We start from the raw sequence: 23,278 nt of genomic DNA, 5'->3' as shown, positions 1-23,278 counted from the left end.
CAATGCAGTGACCATGTGAAAAGCAGAAGAGCTCAATGGGTACTTCATTTCTTATATGCCAAAATAAATGCCCAAGTGTGGGGAGATTTTTCCTTTAATATAAACAGATGTGTATCATTAAAATACTCAAGTGGAGAAACTCTTTCTTAAGACATGAAGCACAAAAACAAGGTAAAGTCCCACAAACCTGGTCACATAACAATTTATTTTTAAAACTTTTATAATGATAAAGAAATTAATTATAAATGAATGAAACGAAAAAAAAAGTGGGACATTTCCAGTGTATTTCATAATACATGAAATCCAAAATCTGCAAAAAGGTCTTACAAATAAATAAGAAAATGGTGACATTTTTACTTGAAAAATGGATAAATCACATGAAAGGCAAAAATAATTAAAATATGAAAACCCAACATCATTGAGGAGTGAAATTTAAAACTACAATACCTTCTATTTTTTCCCCACAAATTACCTAGAGTTAAGTTTTAGCATAGGTAAAGAAAGTGACCTCTCTGCTTGTTCAAAGACTTATTTATGCCAGGTGCTATGTTATAACAGTGAACACAAAGATCAAATTCTCTACCTTCGAGGAGTTCACAAATATTCCTCACTAGTGATCTACCTGTTAACCACCTTTACATTCAGGACCGAGACATGCTATTTAGACTTATATCCTGATCCACTACTCAGATACTCAAGCTTACAACCTACCTTTTTTTAGGGACAGTTCTGTACATCTTGTTTATAGACCCTCAATATCTTATAAAGCTGGATTTCCTTCATGAATATACAGAAGGTTTCTGTACAGTACACCTTGTTCATACAGCAGTGATGCTTGCTAATTGTACTGTACAATACAGTACAGCAGTTTTATGTCCTCTTCTTCATTACAGTACTACATGCCAGAGTTATGCAAATAAAAGCAAAGCCATCAAGCTGGAGTTTCCTTTGACTGTTTCTCCGTTCTGAATACTGGAATGTACATATTATATGTAATTTGGCATTTAGCAATCAATTCACTTAACAACCTAGCTGCAGGAACAGAGTGTCTATATATCGCAGGTGTGGCAGACCTGGAGGAGAGGCCGGGGAGAAGGAAACAAACACTTTCATATCATTACTGTCTTAGTTACTTTCTCATTGTTGAGTCAAAATACCCAACTCAAAGTCAAATGAGGAAAGGTTAATTTAGCTCACGGTTCATAGAGGTTTTAATCCATAATCGGCTGGCTCCAAGGCAGGGTGGCGTGGCAGAGAAGAAACAGTCCACGGCAGACCAGGGCAGGCAGAAAGCAGGCAAGTGATGGATGGGACATAGCAACAGCAGCCCTTTCTGTCCATTATATTCTTATCTTACACCCTTAATCCTAGCATTGCACCATGAATCAATCCCAGCATGACACCCTTGATCCCAGTATTATGCAGCCTAGATCCAGCTACCTCCAAAAAGTCCCACCTATGATCACATGAGTCTTTGGGGTGGGGGAAACCTAGATGCAAACCACAAAAGTTACTGTTCACACAAATACAACCCAATACAACTTCAACAGAGGACAGTACAACTGCATCTACCCGAATGCTGTGCTGGCAATTCAGTGTTCCAGATATTTATCCTATGAAGACGCACACTCCTGATTAACCCCAAACTATATACGCATGGATTCTCACCAGAGCACTGAATGTGGCTGAGAAAAATAGCAATAACCCTCTTGTTCCTCAAAAATGGCAAATCACAGCACCTCACACAGTGACCACACTGCAGTGGGAGATCAGCCTTTTCTCCCCTAGTCCTAGGAACGGAACCCATGGTGCACACACACTGGACCAGCATTCCACCACTGAGTTACACCCCAGCCCCATTTTTTATTTAATATACCCACATGGAAAGAATTAAAGCTATTTTGTTTGGAGAGGAAAAAGAGCAAGTTGTCAAACTATGTATATATAATGTAATCACATTTTTCTTAAATAGGAAAAGGTATGTATATGTGTTCATATAACTAGACATATATTTGCTAATTAATGACTAAGAAAAATCTGAAAGGTAGCCTGATGGAAGGTTAAAACCACACATTTCTATATCATTGAGGTGCTCTGTGTTACAAGGAGTATGTGTTATATTACAATCATAAAAAGGGGAAAGGCCTTTTTAAAGTCATATACTTCAGAGTCTTTTGGTTTCACCAGTCTATCCTCCTAAACTGCAAGCTACAAATTAATCTGGAAGGAAAAGTTCAACAGTGAAAAGATAACAAACAAGGTGACTCATCCTTCACCTCATTCCTTAAATTCACAGTCACTGATATGACTGAGAAGAGGGAAAAATGGAACTGGGGACTTTCTGTCTGCCAGAGATTTGTCACTTACTTTGTTCTCCAGGCAACTGTCCACTGCGTGTTGATTTCAGATGTGGAAACTCAGGATCCTGGAGACTAAGCGGTTTCCCCAATTTCCTGATTTCCTCGGAGAGGACAAGTGGTAAAAAACAGACTGTATTGTTCCTTCTAAGAACTGGGACAGAGGAGTCGCCCCCTGGGGTTCTTATCTGCCTCTGGCTACAGCCACCACTGGAGGGGTAGAGGTGGGGTTGGAGCCACCAGTTCTGGGGTCTTCTCATTAAAACATATTCACAAGCAGTATTTTCTCCCTGCTCCACTCCCACAGGCACCTCTACTCTGATTCCTACACTCTTCACCACTCCTCAGAGCAGCACCACAGTACCAGAGAGGGCAGCTGGGGCAAGCACCCTCCACCCAGGTCAAGCCTGGGGGAAGAAAGAGCACTACCCCCCCTTCTGGAAGTACCCCAGGCTTGCCAAGTAATATGATGAGACTCAACAATCTCATCTACCTCCCTCTGCCCGCCTCCCCGTGTCACCTGGGGAAGACGACAATTTGTCCAGGTTGGACTCCGATTTTGTGATCCTCCTGTCTCTGCTTCCCCGAGTGCTGGGATTAGTGTGTATCACTATGCCTGGCTACACTAATTTTATCCAGTAGTCTCAACTCCTCTGTAGAGATTTTCTTTTCTGTATCTTATAGGTAAGCAATAAAAGGCCAGGAGGGGTCAGTAAATTGGCTGGCTGCCCCAGGACTCATCCTTGGAGAAGCAGTGAGAGCCCTGGGTTACCGAGTCTAAGTGCCCCCAGCCGGATCACTCCTATACTTCACATCCCAAGCCCCAGTCAGCCCAAAGCCTTAGGATTTCTGGAACAGACAGACAGAGGGAGTGTCTGTCTGAAACAGACAGACAGATGGATACCCACCCCTACTCACTCTTTCAAGCCATTCTTGCCTTTTCACCCTCCTCTTCCTCCTATCCCCAAAATAATTTATTTTTTCAATAAATGAAAGATTCTTCTGAAAACTTACAACTATACAATTAAGACTCAAGAATGGTTTTGGTGAAAATATCAAAGGTTTCTCCATAGCAAATATCCTTGTAAAGCTGTTTCTTATCTGGCATCCACCTCCTCTGCCTTAGGCTCTCCTGCTTTCAGGAAAAGAACCATGCACCATGACCTTAAATCGGGGACAAAGTTATCTGAGATCTTACAAGCCTGCATCCAACGGGTATCCACCCCTTAAACAGACTTCCTTCAGAGGAAAAGGACAGACTTTGTTTTTCAAATCACTGTCACCACATCCAGCACTAGCCCCTGGGCTTAGTGATGGACACTTGAGTGGACACACATTGGCTGGGCCATGCCTTGTCAAGCCCTGGACTTGACACTGCACTGAAAAACTCGTGTCCAGTGGCTTAAAAAGCACTTTTGTGGAGTAGTATTGAGGATTAAACCCAGGGCTTCGGCACTGAGTTATATCTCCTGCCCCTTTTTACTTTAGACCTCGTTAAGTCTCTAAGTTACCCAGGCTAGGCTTGAACTTCCTACCTCAGCCTCCAGGAGTGTTGAGATTGCTGGACTGTGCCACCAGGGCCAGCTGAGGCCTTCTGATTTACAGATTCAGAATTGTTTCCATGTTTAAGGGAGCTTTTAACTCATCTTCACAGAGAAGAAAACACATGATGGCCTCATAGAAATAACACACTCAATAGCACAGAGCCAATCAAATAAACACCAACAACAGAAGAGCAAACTTTTCTATTAACCAAAAATATCTTGAATGATGTTGTGAATTACGTCGAAACTCCTTTTTTTCCCCAATACCAGAGATGGAGTCTAGGTCTTTGTGCATACTAGGCAAGCACTTAGTACTGAGCTATATTCCCAGCAAAGAAAGAAAAAAAAAAAGAGAGAGAGAGAGAGAAAGAATGATTTTTTTAAATTTTATTTTGAGATAAGGTCTCACTAAATTCCTAAATTGCCCAAGATCGCCTGGAATTTGGGATCCTCCCTCCTGCCTCAGCCTTCTCAATACCTAGGACTACAGATGTACACCACCACACTAGGCTTAAACCTACTTTTTAAAATTGTATCAAAATGTATTTGTTACTTGGCATAAAAGATATGCTGCTTAAATATGCTAAAAAGCATGGTACCACACAACTGTAACCCTAGCTACTCAGGAAGCTGAGGCAGGAGGATCAAAGTCAAAGCCTGGGCCCGCCAACTTAATGAAACCCTGCCTCAAAAAATTTAAAAAGTTGAAATTTAAAAAAAGATGTAATTGAGTGGTAGAGTACTTATCTCTTGTGGGCAAGTCCCTGAGTTCAATCCTTAGCACCTTACGAGTAAAACAAAGTCTACTATAGCATTATTGCTAATAGCAGAAAAAAGAAAAACAGAAAAAACCAAAACCAGTCATTCCTACTTTCATAATTTTCAGGATAGTTATAGAGCATCTACTATTATCAAGGTATCAAATCTAATTGGGGATACAGTGTTATAAATGGGACCAGGCTTGGGCTCATAGAACTTCTGTTCTACAAGAAGCAGACACTAACATAATTATATTACGTATTTTCTCCCAACAGTTATGACAATATTCTTTTCTAAATAACAAGAGGAAACAGTGCAACACACAGATGTTTTAAATGATGTCTAAGATATTTTAATAATAATGGAATGTTATAAGAATATCATTTAATAAAAGCAAGAAACAATGGAATATCATTTAATAAAAGCAAGAAACAATTGCTTCACACAATTTTTAACCTCCTCAATGGTTAAAAAGAAAGTACAGCAGGAAATCTTAATGGTCATAAGAGCAATCCATTCTACTAAACCAGAAGGTGGAGCTCAATGCGGAGCAGCGTACACTTTGCGCGCGAGAGGCCCTGAGTTTACTATCAAAAACCAGAAAAAGGAGGAGGAAGAGGAAGAGGAGGAAAAATAATTAGGGATAGCCAAGAAAAATGATTAAACAAATTCTTACTCTCAGATGAAAGAATGGATTTGCATGCTGCAATAAATTCCAAATGGTTTAAGAACCAACAAGAGTCCCTCTCTGGTCTAATATTTCATAACATAGTTTTTTTTTAAATGTTTCACAGTCATATTTTAAACCAGTGAGGAAAGGATAAATTAGGCAATAACTAGTTAGTTAGCTATTTAGAAAAATAAGGAAACTTAGATCTTTACATTGTACCACAAATTCCTAAAGCATTTCAGTGTTAAAATTTAAAACCCATTCAATGGAATTTTGAAAACTATTAAACCAGAAGGCAGACAGGCATTTCCTAGCACTTTCAAAGAGTGCTGGTTTTGTTTTTTGTGGTGCAGCAAAGAAACCCAGAGCCCTTGCATGGCCCTTCCCTCTGAGCTACACCCCAGCCTAGAATGGCAGACTTGGTTATACAGAACTAAAATACATTTCTAGCTAGGGCTGGAGCTTGGTGGTAGAACGCCGGCCTAGCATGGTTTAGGTACTGGTTTCATCTCAGATGTGAAAAAAATAACTAACTAGGGCCAGAGATTTAGCTCAGTAGCACAAGTGCTTGCCTGGCAAGTGCAAGCTCATGAGTTTAAGCCCCAATACCAAAAAAGAAAGAAAAATTAACTAAATAACAATATCTAAAGCAAATACATGAAATCAACACAGGATGATGACACTGTACAATGCTACTTTCCCGTTCTCACTGTATTAAGAGGATAATGCATTTATTTATTTATTTATTTATTTAGTGGTTCCAGGATGGAACCCAGGCCATCATCGTACATGCAAGCAACACCGTCTACACTGAGCTACAGTCCCGGCCCTAACTCTTCTTTAAAAGCCTTTCAAAGATCAAGTATGTTGACTACCAGACCTTGTCCCAAAGTCGTGAACTAAAGCAACTGAGAGGGGTGCAAAGAACACAGCTGACGACCTTACACACAGGGGCAGGGCAGGCAAGTATGACAGACACAGGGTACCCTTGCCAGGCAGCACAGCGAGGACTCATAGCCACCATTCTGATGGCATCACGTGATTTCTTTGCTCCAGTCAAGGAAGATGGCAGAGACCCAGAGGGTGGCAGAACATGCAAGAAAAAGCACAAGGGCAGGGATCATTGCACAAACAGCATGGTGGCAGAGGTCACCAGCCTCCACGGGTCTCAGGACCATCCCAGAGCAGGCACTGATACCAGTCGCTTGCCGGGGTGAGATCTGCAGAGACGCCCCAGTGCTGCCCTCATGGTGTGAGGCCACAGCACTTGGTAAGCCGGCAAGTGCAGTAGCAGACAGGCCTGATGATCTCCCTGGACTCCACCCCAGCCGGCCTCCCTAGAGGAGGAGGCTAGGCTCTGCAGAGCCAGGCCACCGGCCACAGAGGAGACCACAGTGCGCGACCCTCTTCACTCGGCCCAGGCTCCTCTGCACCTCCCACCCAAGGAGGTGGCCCCGAGGCCCCGATGCCAGAGAAGGAAGAAACACACAAGTCACTCAGACACAGCAGCAACAGAAAGTGTCTGCGGGATACTTCCCATGTGCGCGGACAGAGCATCAGCAAGTGAAGAGCCACTGCCACACCAAGGGCTTTACTTACCTTTGCGTTTGTAAGCTTGAAATTACACGTCTCATTTCAAAGAAGAGACAACTAATTCAGAGTCAAGGCCACAAAGGGTTACAGCAGAGATTCAAGTTCCAAAGCTCATTCTCTCAATCTCATGCCCACGGGCATGCAGGGACGCAGGCTGGCCTTTCTGGCACCTCTGCCACATGGTGCTTGGCTACACTTTGAGAGACACCCATAGAAATCACAGTAAGCACAAGAGCCACCACCAGGCACTGTGTCCACACACAGAGCAGCAAAGACACAAGCCCGCCGGGCTGTGGGCCTGCACTCATAACAGAATGAGGCTTGCTTTCTTTGGGAGACACATTTCATTACATTATCCAGGCTCATCTCAGCTTTCTCCCAGGCGCCTGCAATCCCCTTGCCTCAGCCTCCTGAGTATCTGGGACCCCAGGCATAAGCCACTTTGCTTGGCTTTCTGTGTTTCCATTTTTCAGATGAAAACATGAGGGGAAGAGGTCACACACCTAGGAAACCCGAACCTATGTCCGATACCAAAGCCTGTGCCCCTCACCCACTGGAACAACCAATGAGGTCCTGCTGGGCCTTTCGCTCCACCTCCCCCAGCCACTACCTTGGTTGAGGTAGGTCAGGGTCTCCTCATGCAGCTTCACGGCCGGTGACGTGGCAGCACACAGTACGTACTGCAGGGGTGGCAGGCGGGCCCCGTTCTCAGGGGACAGCTGGGGCTCCTCCTGCTTGAAGATAGGCAGCGCGAGCACATCACTGCAACACACAGGAAGCGACAGTCAGGGGCCGGCCACAGCAGCCCTTTCCACAGGCCAAGTGCACAAAGGCGCTGGACGTGGACGCTGGACGTGGCAGAACACTGTCATTCACGGCAAGTCCGCCGGGCGCCTGCTCCCTCAGGCGACAGCCTCCTACCTGTTAAGATCACTCTTTCAGGATCCTAGGGTTCCTCAGGAGATCTATTCAATCAAGTCCAGGAGGTAAAAATACAGTTATCTCCTAAATCCTAAGTGAAGACTGACTAGCACTGATAAAGTGGCCTTCTGAAGCTATTTGGTTTCAATCCACAGAAGCCTACTCATAAACCCTTACTTTTAGAATAATGATCTGAGTAATAATTCTTTCAGCCCACCATGGTGGTACATACCTGACAGAGACCCTGTCTCAAAAAATTTAAAAGAAGGGCTAGAGGTGTAGCTTAGTGTGAAGCCTGGGAGTCAATCCCCAAGAAGACAAAATAATAAGTGATAATGTTTATTTTTAATCAACTTTTCTATCTACCAGTCACTTCTCAGGCCAGTTACAACTCTGCCCCAGAGCTCTGTACCCCATGCCAACGAAGCACATTCTTGCTTCCCTCACTCAAATTGAGGTCCTCCTCTGCCCTTCTGAAAAGGGGACAGCAGGTTCATAATCCCCACTGCAGAAAAGCTCACAGCAATTGTCCCAAGATGCAAAACAAGGAAGAAGAACCTGCATTTCAATTCTGTTTCCTTTCCCAAGTGGAAAATCTTCAGATGCTCAAAGATTCTTTTTGTCTTCCTCCAAGCAAAACTCTTCCACTGCACTGAAATCATATCAGCCTCCCATCAGCAGTGTCTGAGCTATTTACTTCTAAATTTCTGTTTAAGAAAAGGGCCTCACTGTGTTGCTTAACTGGCCCCAAACTTCAGAGATCAAAAGGTCCTTCTGCCTCAGTCTCCCAAGTATCTGGGAATCCAGATATGCTCCACTGAATCCTAAAAAGGGGAATATAGTCAACTCTGAACAGCAGGACTCTATTGTGAGCACTGCAGAGAAACAGATGCCCCCCCCCCCAAAATGCCATGCCCCATGTTGATAACCCTCCTCCCTTTTTGGGTCCCAGGTTTTGAATCAGATTAGCTGACCCTACTTTACTGCATAAACAGAGTCCCTGGTACAACCTGTTCCTTGAACGCATCATAAATGTGTGTTTTGGAGGCCGACACACCGCCCAATAACAGCCAACCAGTTCTCGGGAGGAGAAGCCTGGCTTTGGGCATGCTGGGGAAGCCTCACCCACACAAGTTTCCCTGCCACCATCTGCTGCCTGAAGGACAGCACCAGGCTGACCCTGCTCCCCTGAGCACACCTGCTTCTTTCTTTTTCCAGCTTGTGTGGTTATCCAGGAACCCAGGAGAAGCAGGCAGGTCTGTTCACCTGAGGACGGCATGTTTGTCCAGACCATGTTCAGTTAATAACCCATGCACTCCTGCTTTTACAGTAAAAAAAAAAAAGTGAAGTTCAGGAGGTTAAGAACCTCACTCAGCAGCAACTTGCTTCAAGCCTGACATCCTTATTTGCCAAGAAATAAAAGTCACCAGAACATCAAACAGAACAGAGTAAGGGCCACTGCCTTGGTGAGATCACACAACTTGCAAACAGTTTTGCAGCATGAAAATGTCCAAAAATACAACAACAACAAAATCCAAGGAAAAGGACAAGATCCTGTCTCTGGGGGAGAGGGGTCAGACATTTATGCACTGACCCCTACCTTGGCCATTGTGAGATCAACCTCTGGGAAGGCAAAACCCTCAGCAAGAAATAGTGTGAAAAACTTTAGAAGAGCCGAAGGTAAAGCTCAGTGAAAGAGCCCTTGCTAGCTAGGGTATTCCACTTTTGGACCCATTAAAAAAAAGGTGAGGGTGGAGATGTGGCTCAGGGACACACCAATTGCCTTGCATGCATGAGGTTGAATTCAATCCCCAGCACCCTAAAAGACACACTAAAAAAAGACTATGGACCTTCACCATCCATGTCATCCAGTTTTCCAAAATCACCCCCAAGGCAGGATGACTTTATAGCACCTTTCCCCTCCAAGTTTCAGCCTCCTCTCTTCACACAACACCAACCCTGAAAGGAACCCAGGCTGCTCCAAGAACAAGCCTGCATCTTGGTACAGATGTCAGAATTGTGCGTCTCAAGCAAGAGGATGGCTCTTACCTAATGGGACATTTTGGATCTCTGAGACGTTTTAAATACTGCATGCATCTTCAATTCAAGGTCACCTTCAAAGTCATTTTTAAGGCATGTCAAGACACTTACAGGGCACAAACTAAATTCAGATAAAACTGCAATGTGCACACAAGTGAAAACATATCTCATTGTAGCATTTTTTCAAAGTGAACAAATCCCTTACTATTTTGCAAGAAATTAACATTCTTTCAGTGGGACTGGTGTCCCCAAAGCTGCTTCCCTTTGGTGACACCAGCAGGGTCTGCAGAGGGACCACAGTCCTTTGGACCTATGGCTTTTTGGCATCTCCTACCGCTGTGAATGAAACCCAGCTGATACATCAGTTAAACCCACTCAATCCCTCGGGCTTTCTGGAAGGGGGAGGACAACTAGACAGGAATGACAGATAACTTGTAATCATGTTATATCAGAGCAGGAACTTCTTGAAGCCAAAAGCAGCACTAAGGGTCCGAGCTATGGCTTGGGAGCCATCAGCCACACCTCACATCACATCACATGCCTCACATCAGCGTCACAATTCACTTTGCCTGAGCTCACATCAAATGCCCTTTGGGTTAAATTAGGGACATTTAATAAACTGTGACTAGGATGGAAATAAAGACAGGCTAAAGCTGGTTCCAGCGAGTTCAGAAAGTGAAATGACTGCCCATTAGTAACCAGCCAGCTGCACAACAGAGGGAAAAAAATCTTCCTGAACGGAAGCAAATGGGGGTCCTACTTTCTAAAAGGGGGTTGTAGAGAACTTTGCGAAACAGGCAGGACTTACTTTTCCCTTTGAAGAACACTAGTCAAATCCCTGCAGAAGAAGAAAGATTTCCATCAAGGGCAATAAGTGCTCAAGCCTCGCGCAGACAGGAGCAAGACCATTCGGGGCAGAGTGACCTCCCCTCCCCTGCCCCTGAAGGGCGCTGCAGAGGGTCAAGGAGCAGGGGATGGCTTCCTGGGGTGGTCCTGCAGATGGCACAAGTTTCCTCTTCCTTCCCAAGCGGGCAGGGGAGACACGGGAGGTGGGGCACCCCTGGAGGACTCGAAGACGTCAGGGAGGGGCCCTCGTGGGCGCTAGTTTCCCGACCGGCCCGGCTCCGGGCGTCAGCACCTCTGGCGCGGCCGATGGGACCCCTCTAGGGGCTTCGGGTAGTCTCCCGCCACCTCCCCAGAGGGCGCGTGGCCTGGCGCAGAGCCCCGCGAGGGCGCCCCTTTCCGCCCAGGTGTCCGACGGCGCCGGCCGCGACCCCGCACGGGGCCGCGCCGTCCGGCCGGGGCTGGCGGGGCGCCGCGCCCTTACCGCAGGTAGCTGCCCGAGCTGTGCTGGTTGTAGTGCTCCGGCTGCGTGTGCCAGAACAGCATGGCTGGAGCTCCGAGCGCGCGGGGAGGCGCGGCGGCCGGCGGAGACGCGGGCGGCGCCCACCGCGGTCACCTGAGAGCCGCGCCGGGAACCCGGGGTGCCCGGTGGCCCGCGCATTTATGGGCGGCGCGGGGCGGGGGCGGGGCGGGGCCGCGTCCGCACCGCCCCCGGACCGTGGAGGGAAGGCGGCTCCGGGCCTGGCGCACCTGGCCGACCGCGCGGCGCGCCCTTTCCCGGAGCCAGAGCCCTCGGGGGCGAGGCGACGGCGTGCGGCGCGGCGCGGCGAGCGGGCCCGGTGACCCCGCGGCAGCCCACCTGCTCCCGCACCCCCGCGCGCCCTCTCGGGCCCAGGCGGAGCAGAGGTGTCCGGGGACCCGGCCCAGGCCCAGGCACGCGGAGACCTTAGCTTGCTCTTTTCCTCTCCTAGCGTTTCGCACCCAGAAATTTAGGCGCCCTGAAACGTTCTTGTGCGCTGGTTGTCTTTTCTCCTGCAATGTAAGCTCCCAGAGGGCAGGGCCTAGGCTCCCTTACCTCGCCAGCTGCCCGGAATAAGTATTTAAATAAATATTAAGTAAATATGAAAAGGGAGAGCAATGGAATGGCTTCCTGCCCGCGGTGTCGCGCTGAGGGGGCTGAACATCTGTGGCGAGCTCAGGAGACAGCTCCGGGGGGAATGGGCCGCAGAGGGGAGTTCTTTTACCCCATTTGTTTTTCCTCAGGTACCCCTCCTCCCCTCTCCATCCTCTAGATTTTATTCCCAGCGTGTTTTACGCGAGTCCCGGGTTTGCCTTTTGGGAAGATCTGGCTGCCAGCGGCAGGGACCACTAGTGTGTCGTGGCCGGCGGTCAGGCAAGAGGAAGCAGAGTTCCATGGGGCAGGGCCCGCATCCGAGGGCTATCAGGTCCCCAGAGCATGGCACGGGGCCTGGTAGAGAAGGTAGCCCCTGGGACTGAGGCTTGTAGCGCTCAGTTCCCCAGACCTGGATGTGAATGAAACCTTCCCTCACTGGCCCTCCCTGCTCCCTGAGGCCACAGGTCAAGACTGGCAGCTCTCATGGACTCCTTGCTGTACTGCCCTGGGATGCAGGGTGGAGAGCAGTCGGCACACCGCCCCCACAGCCTCCTCCTCCAGGACCCCTGCTGCTGCAAGGACATCATGGACCTCCAGGTTTCAATGACTGTCTCGGCCGGCAGTCAGTGCTGATGGGCTGTTTCAGCCCTGGGATTCCCCATGGAGGGAGTCCAAGCTGTGTGGAACCTGCATCACTGCTCGAGGTGCCCCTCAGCCCACCCCGGCTTCCTTCCCATCCCCTGCCAGGGTGTTAATACCGAAGGAGTTCAGTGCCTCTTTCAAACAGGAAGGCTAGGGTCCCTTTCCTGGTTTGCTTTCATTCTAACCAGAGGTGGGGCAGGCAGTGTAACCAGGGAAGTGTCCTGCTGTCCTGGCCTCAAGATGACCCTGATGTGTATGAGTTGAAGTGAGGCCACTGCCTAGCAGTGGAGGAAGAGAACTGATCAGAGGGAGAGAAAAGAGAGGTGAGGACTCAGACCTGGGTCACTACTTATCAGGGTCAGAGTACGAGGCCCTTCCTGGGATAAACTAACACCACTTCCCTCAGAGGTGACTTCTGACTCTGCCCTGCAGGCCTGGACCCGTGGCTTGCTCTCAGCAAGCAGGAGCAATGCAGTGCAGAGCTGGGCAAGTCTGTGAGGCAGTGCGCAGCTGCTCCGGGCTCCGGCAGGGCTTTGAACCATCACAAGAGCCCATGCCCACTTGCAAGGGAATAGCCAGCCACAGTCACGCCAGCCCCCAGCAGTGCTCCCAGGGGAAGGGCCCGCACTGACCTGTCCCTGAGGCAAGCCCACCCAAATGCAGGCGGGTGGGGCAACTCCGATGGTGCTTTCAGCTCCCACAGTGTGGGACACGGCTTGGGCTTGGTTGGTACCAATGGAGACATGAGACACAGGGTCCTTTGGGCTGCAGTTTGCTTCTGGTAAAGTGGGGTGATATGGCTTAAAGCCAGGCGACTGCAGCTTCTCATTTCCAGGTACAGCTGTACCTGCAGGGCACAGGTGACTGCAGACTGAAGGTGATGGTGTCATAGCAGTGAGCTCAGTGTATCATGCCTGTTTCTACTGCTGGGGACAGAAGCCAGGGTCCTCTATATGCTGGGTACATGCTCTACCACTAAGCTCATCCTCAGCCCAAGGATTCTTTTTTAAAAATGTTTCTTCAGGACTTGAAGAGTCTAAATTACACTTTGTGCACACTGGGTTTTTGTTTGTTTGGTTTGTTTTGTTTTTTGTCTTTTTGAGACAGGGTCTTACCATGCAGTTCAGGTTGGTCTTGAGTTCACTTTGTAGCCCAGGCTGGTCTTGAACTTGCAGTGATCTTCCTGCCTCAGCCTCTCAAGTGCTGGTATTACAGGCATTTGCCACCACACCCAGATGTGTATACTATTTGGATTTTGTTCCTTTTATTGTGTCATTTTCAAGGCACTAGAAATGGAGCCCAGGATCTGGATAGGGCTCTGCCACTGAGCTAGGCCGCTTCCTGATTCAGTCTCTCAAAGTGAAGCCATCTGTACACTGACATTCTTCTCCTACCACCCTTTCCAGACAACATGGATGTGGTGTAACAGACACCTGCCGTGTGTCAACCCCTGCACAGCTGCGCCCCACATGAGAACCCCATGGTGAGCACTGGGTCTCACAAAGGCCCCAGGAAACAGTTGGTGGGTCCCTTTTGCAAATGAGGCTGTGGCCAGGTGACCTGCCCTGGATGGTATAACCAGCAAGTGGAGGAACTAGGATTTGAACTGCATCCCTCCTATTCCAAGAACCACGTGGTAACCCTCCACCTGCTCTCCCCTCTCCACCCCAAGTGCTCATCATCGATGGGTCTTTGGGTAACAGTTGGACACCCTCATTCTTCTGAGCACTGCTCTGCTCCTCACTCACTCAGAAGTTGCAGCATGGCCCTGGGTGTTGTCAGCCACATGTCCTTTGGTTCAGGGCCACACCAGAGCCCTGTTCCCTGCTTTACATCTCTTTGTGTGAATGTCCCAGGTTGCCTGCAGGAGCACATAGAACACCTTTCCCTAGGGACAGGGTCAGCTGCTCTAGAGAAACTGGGGGAGCCAAGAGGCCGCCCACAGACAGACCTCCCCAGGGGGGACAGGGGACTCAAGAGGTGGGAACGAGTGCTCCTCCCATTCATTGCTATCTCTGGAAGTAGATGTTATTCACCCACTTTACCAGCGCTTCAGACTTCAATCCTTGGTCCAAACTTCATGGCCAGGACGGTGGAGCCAGGACAGAGCCCAGTGCATTCTGCTTTGAAAAGCCAGGCTCTGACCATCACACTGAGCTGGAAGAAGTTGGACAAGAAGAAGTTGAAAGAATCGCCTCGAGGCATTTGACATGGGGTCTGCAGTAGGAGAACCAGTGAGCTGCGCTACAGGGCAGATGGTCTCACATGACCCAACATGTAAGAAAAGGCACTAACACAAAAGACAGATCAAAAACTGTGTGAGCACAGGGTTGGGGTGAGTGGGAACCAACTTGGAGGAAACAGAGGCCACACAGAGTGACCATCACAAAATCCACCAGTGCTGGCACTGGCCATCTTCAGCAGCTCAGCAAGCACATGGATATTGCATGTACCCGAAGCCCCACCAGGCTGCTGCACTCGGCTGCAGAATCTGTGCCCAGCTTACAATGGGCCAAGGGGGCTGGTGGAGTGTCAGTGGGGTTGATACTCCTTTGCCAAGCCACACACTGGCACTAGGCTGCCAACACATGGGAGAAGCTCCAAAACCACCATCTGTCCATCGACCTGAGAGCCCACCAGCCATATCCCTCTGTGGCCACCTGCCTACCAGGGAGAGACCCCTTTATTTCCCAGCTTTCCCCACTCTCCTGCTCCTTAGTGCCCCCCAGCCTCAGCCTGGCTGGCTGATTTCCCTGAGGCTCGGCTGGTACACCTTCTCCATGGAGCCTGCCCTTCCCCAGGAGTGTACACCAATGCCCTTCTCCTTTACTCCAAGCCCTACAGATGTCAGCTCAGGCAGCTTCACACCCCATCATTCCCAAATTCAGGTTCAAGAGAGAGCAGAGCCTGCCACAAAAAGAGTTTGCACTTAGAAATACTGCAAGGCTGGCTTTAACTTCTGCCTCTGTCCCTTACTAGTTCTGGGACCTCAACTGGCATCTTAACTTCACCAGCCTTGACTTCCTCCTGCAGTGTAATGCAGGAGTCACCACCAGGGGAGGTTTCAAGGCTTCGCTGAACCGTGGTGTGCAACTTAGTGCCGGGGATAGCACCAGACACTGGTAAGTGCTCAGTTACCTCTTGCATCTTGCCTGGATTTGGCCTAGCACCAAAGTATGGCTGAAGTATCTGCTGGTTGCCAAGTAGGATCAGGGACAGAGGCAACATGCCCCTGATGAGGACAGAGCAACTCTCCCCTCTGTGACCCTCCTGAGATGTCAACTGCTGTGGCTTCACAGAGGATGCTGTGTGCTGCCGCTGTCCCTTTAGGACCAAGTACTTGTCCTTGCTTCTTTCCACAACTGAGAACGCTGGCAGCTGGACACCTTGCTCCTGGGCACTTCCCAGGACTTTCCTCATTCTCATGTCCCTCTGTGGGGCATCCCACATCAAATGACAGTTGGCATGGAATACAAGATCCTGGTGTTGCCAGTCAGCCTAGGGTTCCTTGCCTCAGTTTGGATGAAAATAATTAATTGGCAAAGGCAGCTCTGTTGGAATCCTGATGTCACCAGATGACACTAGGTAACATTGGATGCCAAAAGTTAACACAGCCAGCTGCTGGTCACTGCCACTGTGGGCCATCATCCTCCAATGCTTGCTGTACCAGACACAGTAAGGTGACTGTATGGGGGTTGGTGGTGCAAGCTTGTGCTGGGCCCTGTAGAGGGTTCACTGCTCTTTCTTTGGAAATGACTGCTCTGTCCATGCCATTCAGAATAAAAATCCCAAGTAGATTTATAGGACTTTGAGGGCCCACACTACTCTAAAAATTAATCAAAAGCAGATTTGCTGGAACACTAAGTCTGAGCTGCAATGTGGGGCTTCAGTATACAGGAGGGACCCCTCCTATGCTAAACTTCAAGAAGTGGCTTTGAGACCGCTGTTTATGCAGGATCTACAGTCCTGATCCACTTGGGGGAAGTGCTGAAAGTTTGCTATGTTAAGTCTGCAAATAGGAAGCTCAGATCCCTTCCTTCCTGATTTTAGCCACTCTGCAATGTTCCTTCCCTTCTTCAAAAGGGCAATAGTACAGTCTGAAATGGCAGGAGTGGAGGAGAGGTGCTGCTCAGCGTGGCTGGTTACACTCACTGGAGTAGAGAATGATGCTTTGATAGCAGGGATGACATGAAAGCAAAGCAGCCCAGTCTTTTGGGGGGTACAGGTGAGAGACCTCTGAATCTGCACCCTGGTCTATTGTACCTCTCCCAAGAGAATGAGTGGGAGATCTCTGAGGTACAGGAAAGAAGGAAAGGCTCTCCTTTTTTCCCCCCACAACTTAGTTTTTTTTATTGCTCAAACAAAATACCCAACACTCACAAGTTAAAGGAGGGAATGTTTATTTTGGCTCGATTTGTGGAGGTTTCAGTCCACAGTTTACCAGCCCCAAGGCAGGTTGGCAGGGCAGAGGATCAGTGCAGAGCAGAAAGAGTTCATGGCAAGGCAGACAGGAGGCAGCAAGCAGCAGGCAGCAGCAGCACCAGCAGTGGCCTTCTTTCTGTGCTTTTATACTCCATCTAGGCTACTTGACATCTGGGTGGTGCCACCTACATCAAGGGTGAGGAACCTTAATCCCAGCATCAAGGCAAGATCCAGCCAGCTCTGACCCACCTGTGAGTATGAGAAGCTTTGGGGGGACATCTAGATATAAGACATAACACCTCTTCTGACTCTCACTGTCCTCATCCAGACTTTGTTACTTACTTGATTATTTATCATGTTATTAATGAATTTAACAAGCATTTGTTGTGCCTGTGATGTGTCAGCTAATCACACAGATATGTTCCCTCTCCTCACAAAGCTGGGAGATTGAAATGAACAGGAAACACACACATGAATGTGTGATGTGCCTTGTGAGGAACCAAGGAGGCATGGGCTGTGAGGTCCCTGAGACCTGCAGGTCCTAGGGATGGGCAGGACCATGAGCCAAAAGTCACTAGCTTTGTGGGGTGCTCCCATCCCACCTAGTGCACAATCCTGGGGTTGCCAGGGAGCTGTGCTTCTCCCTCTGCTCCTTGGGTGACTCAGGAATCAGTTCTGGTCCATTGAGAAGCCCCGATCCTGTCCCCTGTGACCTCGTGTGACCAGACATACACATCCACTCATATCCAGGGGTGCCAGCCCCTAGCACTTCCTTTGCTCCAATAGCATCATCCCCATTCCAGGGGCATAAACACAGTTCCTCATCACCTTTATCCACTAGGGAAGGGAGCACTTGTCATGGTTGCCTGGAGTCTTCTGGATACATCTCCATCCGTGGACAATGTATTTTGTTGATTCTAACATGTCCTCAGTTTATGATGCACCATTATTTCATAAGCCAGGAGAAGAAAACATTACCAATTAAATTATATGCAATGCTTCCTTAGCCATTGGAATTTGTATTTTGTTCTTATTAAAAGATCTCAGTTACATTTATTAAGGGACAAATCTTTGCTGTGCATGGATTAAAAAAGAAAACATAAACAAAAGAAGTCAGCTAACTTATTTTTATGAGTTCTTTAGTGTACAGCTCTCCAGAACCCCTTTTCATGCAGACTGATTCACATTGCTAGCTCTATAGCTAGGCTGTGCTTTGGGCCATCGAGGGCGTCTGGGATGCAGCATTTGCAGAGTGCTTCTTCTAAGATTCTGCATCTTGTTAATGGAATTGCTCCCTTAGCCTTAAAGAGAGATTTCATTGTGTGTGCTGACATTGCTAAGTACAAAACTGCCACATGATCAAGAGACATTACTGACTGTCACTAGCACCCTGACTTAAAAGCTTGAAAATGTTGGGGGAAGTGTGTGTCTTAGAATCCAGTGAAATACGCTGGGCTATCATAACTGTAGATCTCATTTTCTGCAGGTCAAAAAAAGTTTTTGTCTTTGTTTTCATTTTTTTGACACAGGATCTCTCTATGTTGTTCACTAGCCCAGGCTGGCTAGGTAATATTTCCTAGCATGCGTGGCAGCAGAGGCAATTTTCTGAAATTAACCCAATTACATAGCAATGTTTCTGGAAATTTGGGTTGAATCTCGTTCAGTCCTTCTAATAGTTCTGTAGGGGATAAATTCCTCTTCCAGCTGGCATTGCCCCCTTTTCTTTTTCTCTGTCATTAAGACTCTGATCTCATTGGTGCATCAGCCATACCTGGTTAACTAAAAAGCACATTCTCTCTCTCTCTCTCTCTCTCTCTCTCTCTCTCTCTCTCTCTCTCTCACACACACACACACACACACACACACACACGCACACACGCACACACTCACACACGCACACACTACATTTCCCAGGCTCCTCCCATAGGGTGGGATAACCATATGACCAAATTTTGACCAAAGACGTTAAGTAGATGCTAATGGATAGAGATTTGGGAAAAGCAGACAGAAAATAAGCTGCTTCCCAAGGTAATGATGCTCAGATGGGTGGTATGAGTAAGCTCCCCAAAGCTAGTGTTACATTTTGTTATTGTTCATTGTAGCCACAGGGTACCTAATCTCCGAAGCAGCTTCTAAAACAAGCTCACATCCTGAAATACATATTTAAAATTAAGTACAGGGAACCTTCAGCTGCCTGCCCTATATGGGTGACCCCATGGAGAAGAGGATTGCCCTTCCAGTTCTGCACACAGGCTTGTACACAGTGTCACTGTGCCTGGGCCCCAGTTGGCAAGCACAGAATCGCTAGGACCACTTAGCCAAGTGCTTCCTCATGGCTCTCCAGGTCCAAGAGTTTTTCATCATGGATTCGAGGAACTGCAGATCAAAACTGTTCAAGGAAAAATTGTGTCTGTAGCAAATACTTCATTCCTAGTTTGTCATCATTATTTCCTAAACAATATGGTGTAACAACTAGTTATGTAGGATTTATATTATATTAGGGACTGTGAGTTACTGGCAGTGATGGGCAGTATACAGGAGGGTGTGTGCAAGTTCTATGCAAATACTAACCTTTTATATGAGGGGTTCAAGCAGCCACAGATTCTGGTCTCCTCAGGATTCTAGAACAAATCTGCCCCATGTACCAAGGGCTCACTGAAACCACTGTGCTTATAAACTGGATTCAAAATTGATTAGGGAGTCTTTGATTTGGAGCCTTGTAGAGTTGGGGATTCAGCTGTTTCTGCACTCTGCTGTGAAATGAATATATAGGGGCTCAGAGTAATAAAATTGGTCCTCAGATCTCCAATCTCCATCTGTTAAGATTCCGCATGGCCCTCCCTCCTGGACGTACTGGTTGCAATGTGTTGCCTAGGCTTGAACTTGTGGCACAAGCAACCCTCTTGCCACAGCCTCCTGAGTTCCAGGACTACAGATTTGCTCCTTTCTGTTCAGTTTCAGCCATCATCTTGATTTCAGCCTTACAAGATCCTGAGCAGAGAATGCAAACTACTCAAGACTAGACTTCTTACCAGTTATTTAAACTGTGAAAAAATATCTTTGAATGCCTGGGGGGGGGGGCGTCTGCCGAGATTAATGACATTTGTTAGGCAGCAGTAGAAAACTATTACAGCACGCATGGAGTTTTATATTTTTCTTTCATTTATATATGGATGTAAGGTGGGTTCATATTATTTATATAGTACTCTTGAGAATGACTTTTGTCTCTCACTATATCATAAGCATTTTTCCTGCACTACTAAATACTTAAGCCATGCATGGTGGTGCACACCTGTACCCCAGAACTCTTGGAGCCTGACGCAGGAGGATTGCAAGGTCAAGTCCAGCCTATGCAGCCTATTAAGCAACTTAGTAAGACCTTGTCTCCAAATAAAAATTAAAGGGTAGGGGTTTTCTGGGGATATAGTGCAAATGGTCTGTGTTCAATCACCAGTTCTGCAAAAAAAAAAAAAAAAAAAAAGTAGAATCCAAATTTGATAACCACATAGTATAAACATATCATAATTTAAACTTCCAGTCTCTCTCTGTCACTAGGTCTGTGCCTGTGTCTCTGTCTGCCTCTTTATTTCTGTTTCTCTCTGTTACCCCTTCTGTCTGTCTGTCTGTCTGTCTGTCTGTCTCATCTTGCTAATTTTCCTGGGCTAGCCTCAGACTTACAAGCCTCCTGCCTCAGCCTCCTGAGCAGTGGGTACTATAGTACAGGCATGTGGCACCATGCTGAGGCCCAATCATGGTGTTAATTAGTCTTGTAGATATCTTTATATCCCCATTCATAATAGTTTTAAGTGATAGCTGCAGAAATAGAACTCCTAAGTCAAAGGGTTTTGCACACTAAGACGTCATTCATAAAACTAAATCATAGGTTTTTGCACAGGTTAGAGTGCTCCTTGCACACATGATCACAATCCCTCCCTTACTGATTCCATAGATAAGCGTTTTAAGAAATAAAATTATTTACCCAAGTGTGGTGGTACACACCTGTAATCTCAGCATTCTAGGAGGCCGAGGTAGGAGAATTAAATTTTCTAGCCCAGCCCAGGCAATTTAACAACTTGGTGAGACTTCATCTCAAGGTAAAAAGAGCTGGGGATGTAGCTCAGTACAAAGGCCCTGCGTTCAATTACCTGGGTAAAGGGCAGGTAAGCCCCTCCAATGCAGGAATGTTCTCATTTTAAAATTAGGAACAGGGTTTTCATTTCCTTTCGTTTGGAATATGACACTTATTTCATTAAGTGCCCGTCTCTCACTCCATGTGCCTGTGAATGTTTAAGAGGGCAGGATGGATGTCCTTTATTCCTTTTTATTCTTTCTGAGACTTAGTGCTGAGCCTCTAAAGCTGTGGTGCTGATGCAGAGGACAGTGCCCTCTGGTAACTTCAGGTCCTGCTTTTCCTGTCTCTGGCTCAGAGTGGACTGACCTTGAGAACTTTATTAGAACTTTTAGTGTGCAAGGGCAACATAGCACAGTGCGGCCTCATCAGCACAATGGGTATAAGTGTATTTCCCAGGGTTCTGCAGGCTGGAAGTCCCAGAAAGCTGGGGATGTAGCTCTGTGCACAGTGCCTGCCTGGTAAGCACAAGGTTCTGAGTTCAATTTCTAGTTTTTAACAAAACTATATCAAAGGATACCTGCTGTTAGAGTTTGGATTTTACATATCCCCAAAGGCCCATGTGTTTTATTAAAGTCTTAGCCCCAGTTCAGCACCGCCAGAACACAGTAGGACCTTGAAGAACTAGGGCATGTTTGGAGGTTTTTGTTGGTGGGGCTTCTTTCTCTCTTTCTGTTCCTGGACATGAGGCCAGCAGCTTTACCCCATCACATGCTGCCAGCTTATGTGCTGCTCCAGGCTGGAAGCAATAGGGCCAATTGGTCATGGACTGTGAACCTTCCAGCCTATGAGCCAAAATAAACCTTTCCAGTTTATAATAAGCTGATTATCTAAGGTATTTTGTCATGGTAATGGAAAGCTGACTAATCCAAAAACATATGGGATTAAGGATTGCCTGAACAATCCTGTTTTAATTTACCTCTGCATGGCCTTGTCTCCAAATACAGTTGTATCTTGAGGCACTGGGGGTTAGGATTTTAACTGATTCATTTTAGGAGGCTAGGACTCAGTCCCTAACACTAGATCCAGGTGGACTCAGGATCTCTTCATGAACACTGGCCAACAAATTTGGAAGGGTGGGTTGGTTCTGTAATCACTTGGGAGGTGAACTGAAGAAATATGCTCCCTTCTTTAGGAGAACTTAGATTTCGCGATTTTCACAGGAAACCATGAGGGAGGCCACCCAGGAAGCAAATATGCAGACAAAAAAGTCCAACAATCTGGCTTCCAGGAAAGCAATTTAGAACAGGGGGACTCTAGCATTTTAGGAAGGCAATAAATTGATTGGGGCTTCACCTTTGTGGCATATTATACCATCCACAGGGCCATCTTCCTGCATGGACTACTTTTAACAGCTAAAATTCTTTTAGCTTTTTGTTATGAAAATTTTCAAACATGCAGAAAGGTTAAATAAAAATATAAATAATATCTACGGAGGCTCTTCCTTAGTTCAGCAATGGTTAGTCGATCCCATATTTGCTCTTCTTGCCTTTGTCATTTTTCTTTTCGACTGAAGCTGGGAAGCTTTTAAAAAATTATAAGTACATGTTTGCAACACACAATGATATATGCATCATGGGAAATTGGTATATGTACATAACACATCTTGGTTACTTTTACTTTTCTTTCCTCTTCTCCACCTCCTCCTCCTCCTGTACCCTTTTCTTCTGCAAAAGGTCTGCTCCCTGTTTCTTAGTATCTTTTATTTTGAAAAGTATGGAACTCTTCACAAATTTGCATGTCATCTGCGCACAGGCTTTATGCTAATCTCTGCATCATTCCAATTTTAGTATATGTGCTGTATATACTAAAATTAATGCTTTTGGTTAATGTTAATGAGGCAAGAGGTTAGGGTGTGGCAAACTAGCTAGGAAAGTGGGTGTTACCCGTCATTAACAGAGTTCTGGGGCACATGTGCAGAACAGTTCCAAAACCCTGAATCTGGAACCAGTCAGAGTGCTATCCTCAGTTCTTCCTGTCCTGTTTCATGTTGTTCCTTCACTCTTCTTTAAGGGTTAAAATCAGGACTGTGGATGTAGGCCAGCGGTAGGGTGTGTGCTTAGCCTGCCCTCAGCGCCTCCACAGCTAAAACAAAGTCAGCTGATCAAATGCACAGCAATACCCACTGCAATCTTTATTAGAATTACAACAAACTGTAGGCTACTCAGGGGAGAACAGATGACTACAATACTGTGTCTTCCAACTTCTGAACATAGGTTTCCATTTACTTAAATTTTTATTTTC

General features: G+C 47.0%; 1 protein-coding gene and 1 pseudogene across 4 annotated transcripts in view; both read right to left on the bottom strand.

Annotated features, from left to right (window-relative positions):
• The window catches only part of Tfcp2l1 (transcription factor CP2 like 1), a 60,659-nt gene extending 49,287 nt beyond the window's left edge, over window positions 1-11,372 (bottom strand). The window contains exons 1-3 of one of the 4 annotated variants that reach the window (XM_063258927.1): window positions 11,212-11,372; window positions 10,693-10,722; window positions 7,534-7,685 (exon numbers count right to left, since the gene is read on the bottom strand). In XM_063258927.1, the coding sequence (XP_063114997.1) occupies window positions 7,534-7,685; window positions 10,693-10,722; window positions 11,212-11,273 (244 nt within the window). In that variant the 5' untranslated portion in view covers window positions 11,274-11,372. Of the gene's footprint in view, window positions 1-7,533; window positions 7,686-10,692; window positions 10,723-11,211 lie in introns of those variants that run through there. The other 3 variants (XM_063258925.1, XM_063258926.1, XM_063258928.1) reach the window with 3 other exon arrangements.
• An 11,372-nt stretch (window positions 11,373-22,744) lies between these two features.
• Window positions 22,745-22,842, bottom strand: LOC111754233 (U6 spliceosomal RNA; annotated as a pseudogene).
• Between the last annotated feature and the right edge of the window lie 436 nt (window positions 22,843-23,278).

The sequence above is a fragment of the Cavia porcellus genome, unplaced genomic scaffold (genome assembly GCF_034190915.1).
Source record: "Cavia porcellus strain 051 isolate PalLab524CR breed Dunkin Hartley unplaced genomic scaffold, mCavPor4.1 scaffold_12, whole genome shotgun sequence".
NCBI classification, from domain to species: domain Eukaryota; kingdom Metazoa; phylum Chordata; class Mammalia; order Rodentia; family Caviidae; genus Cavia; species Cavia porcellus.
This window is presented reverse-complemented; position numbering and strand designations above follow the sequence as displayed.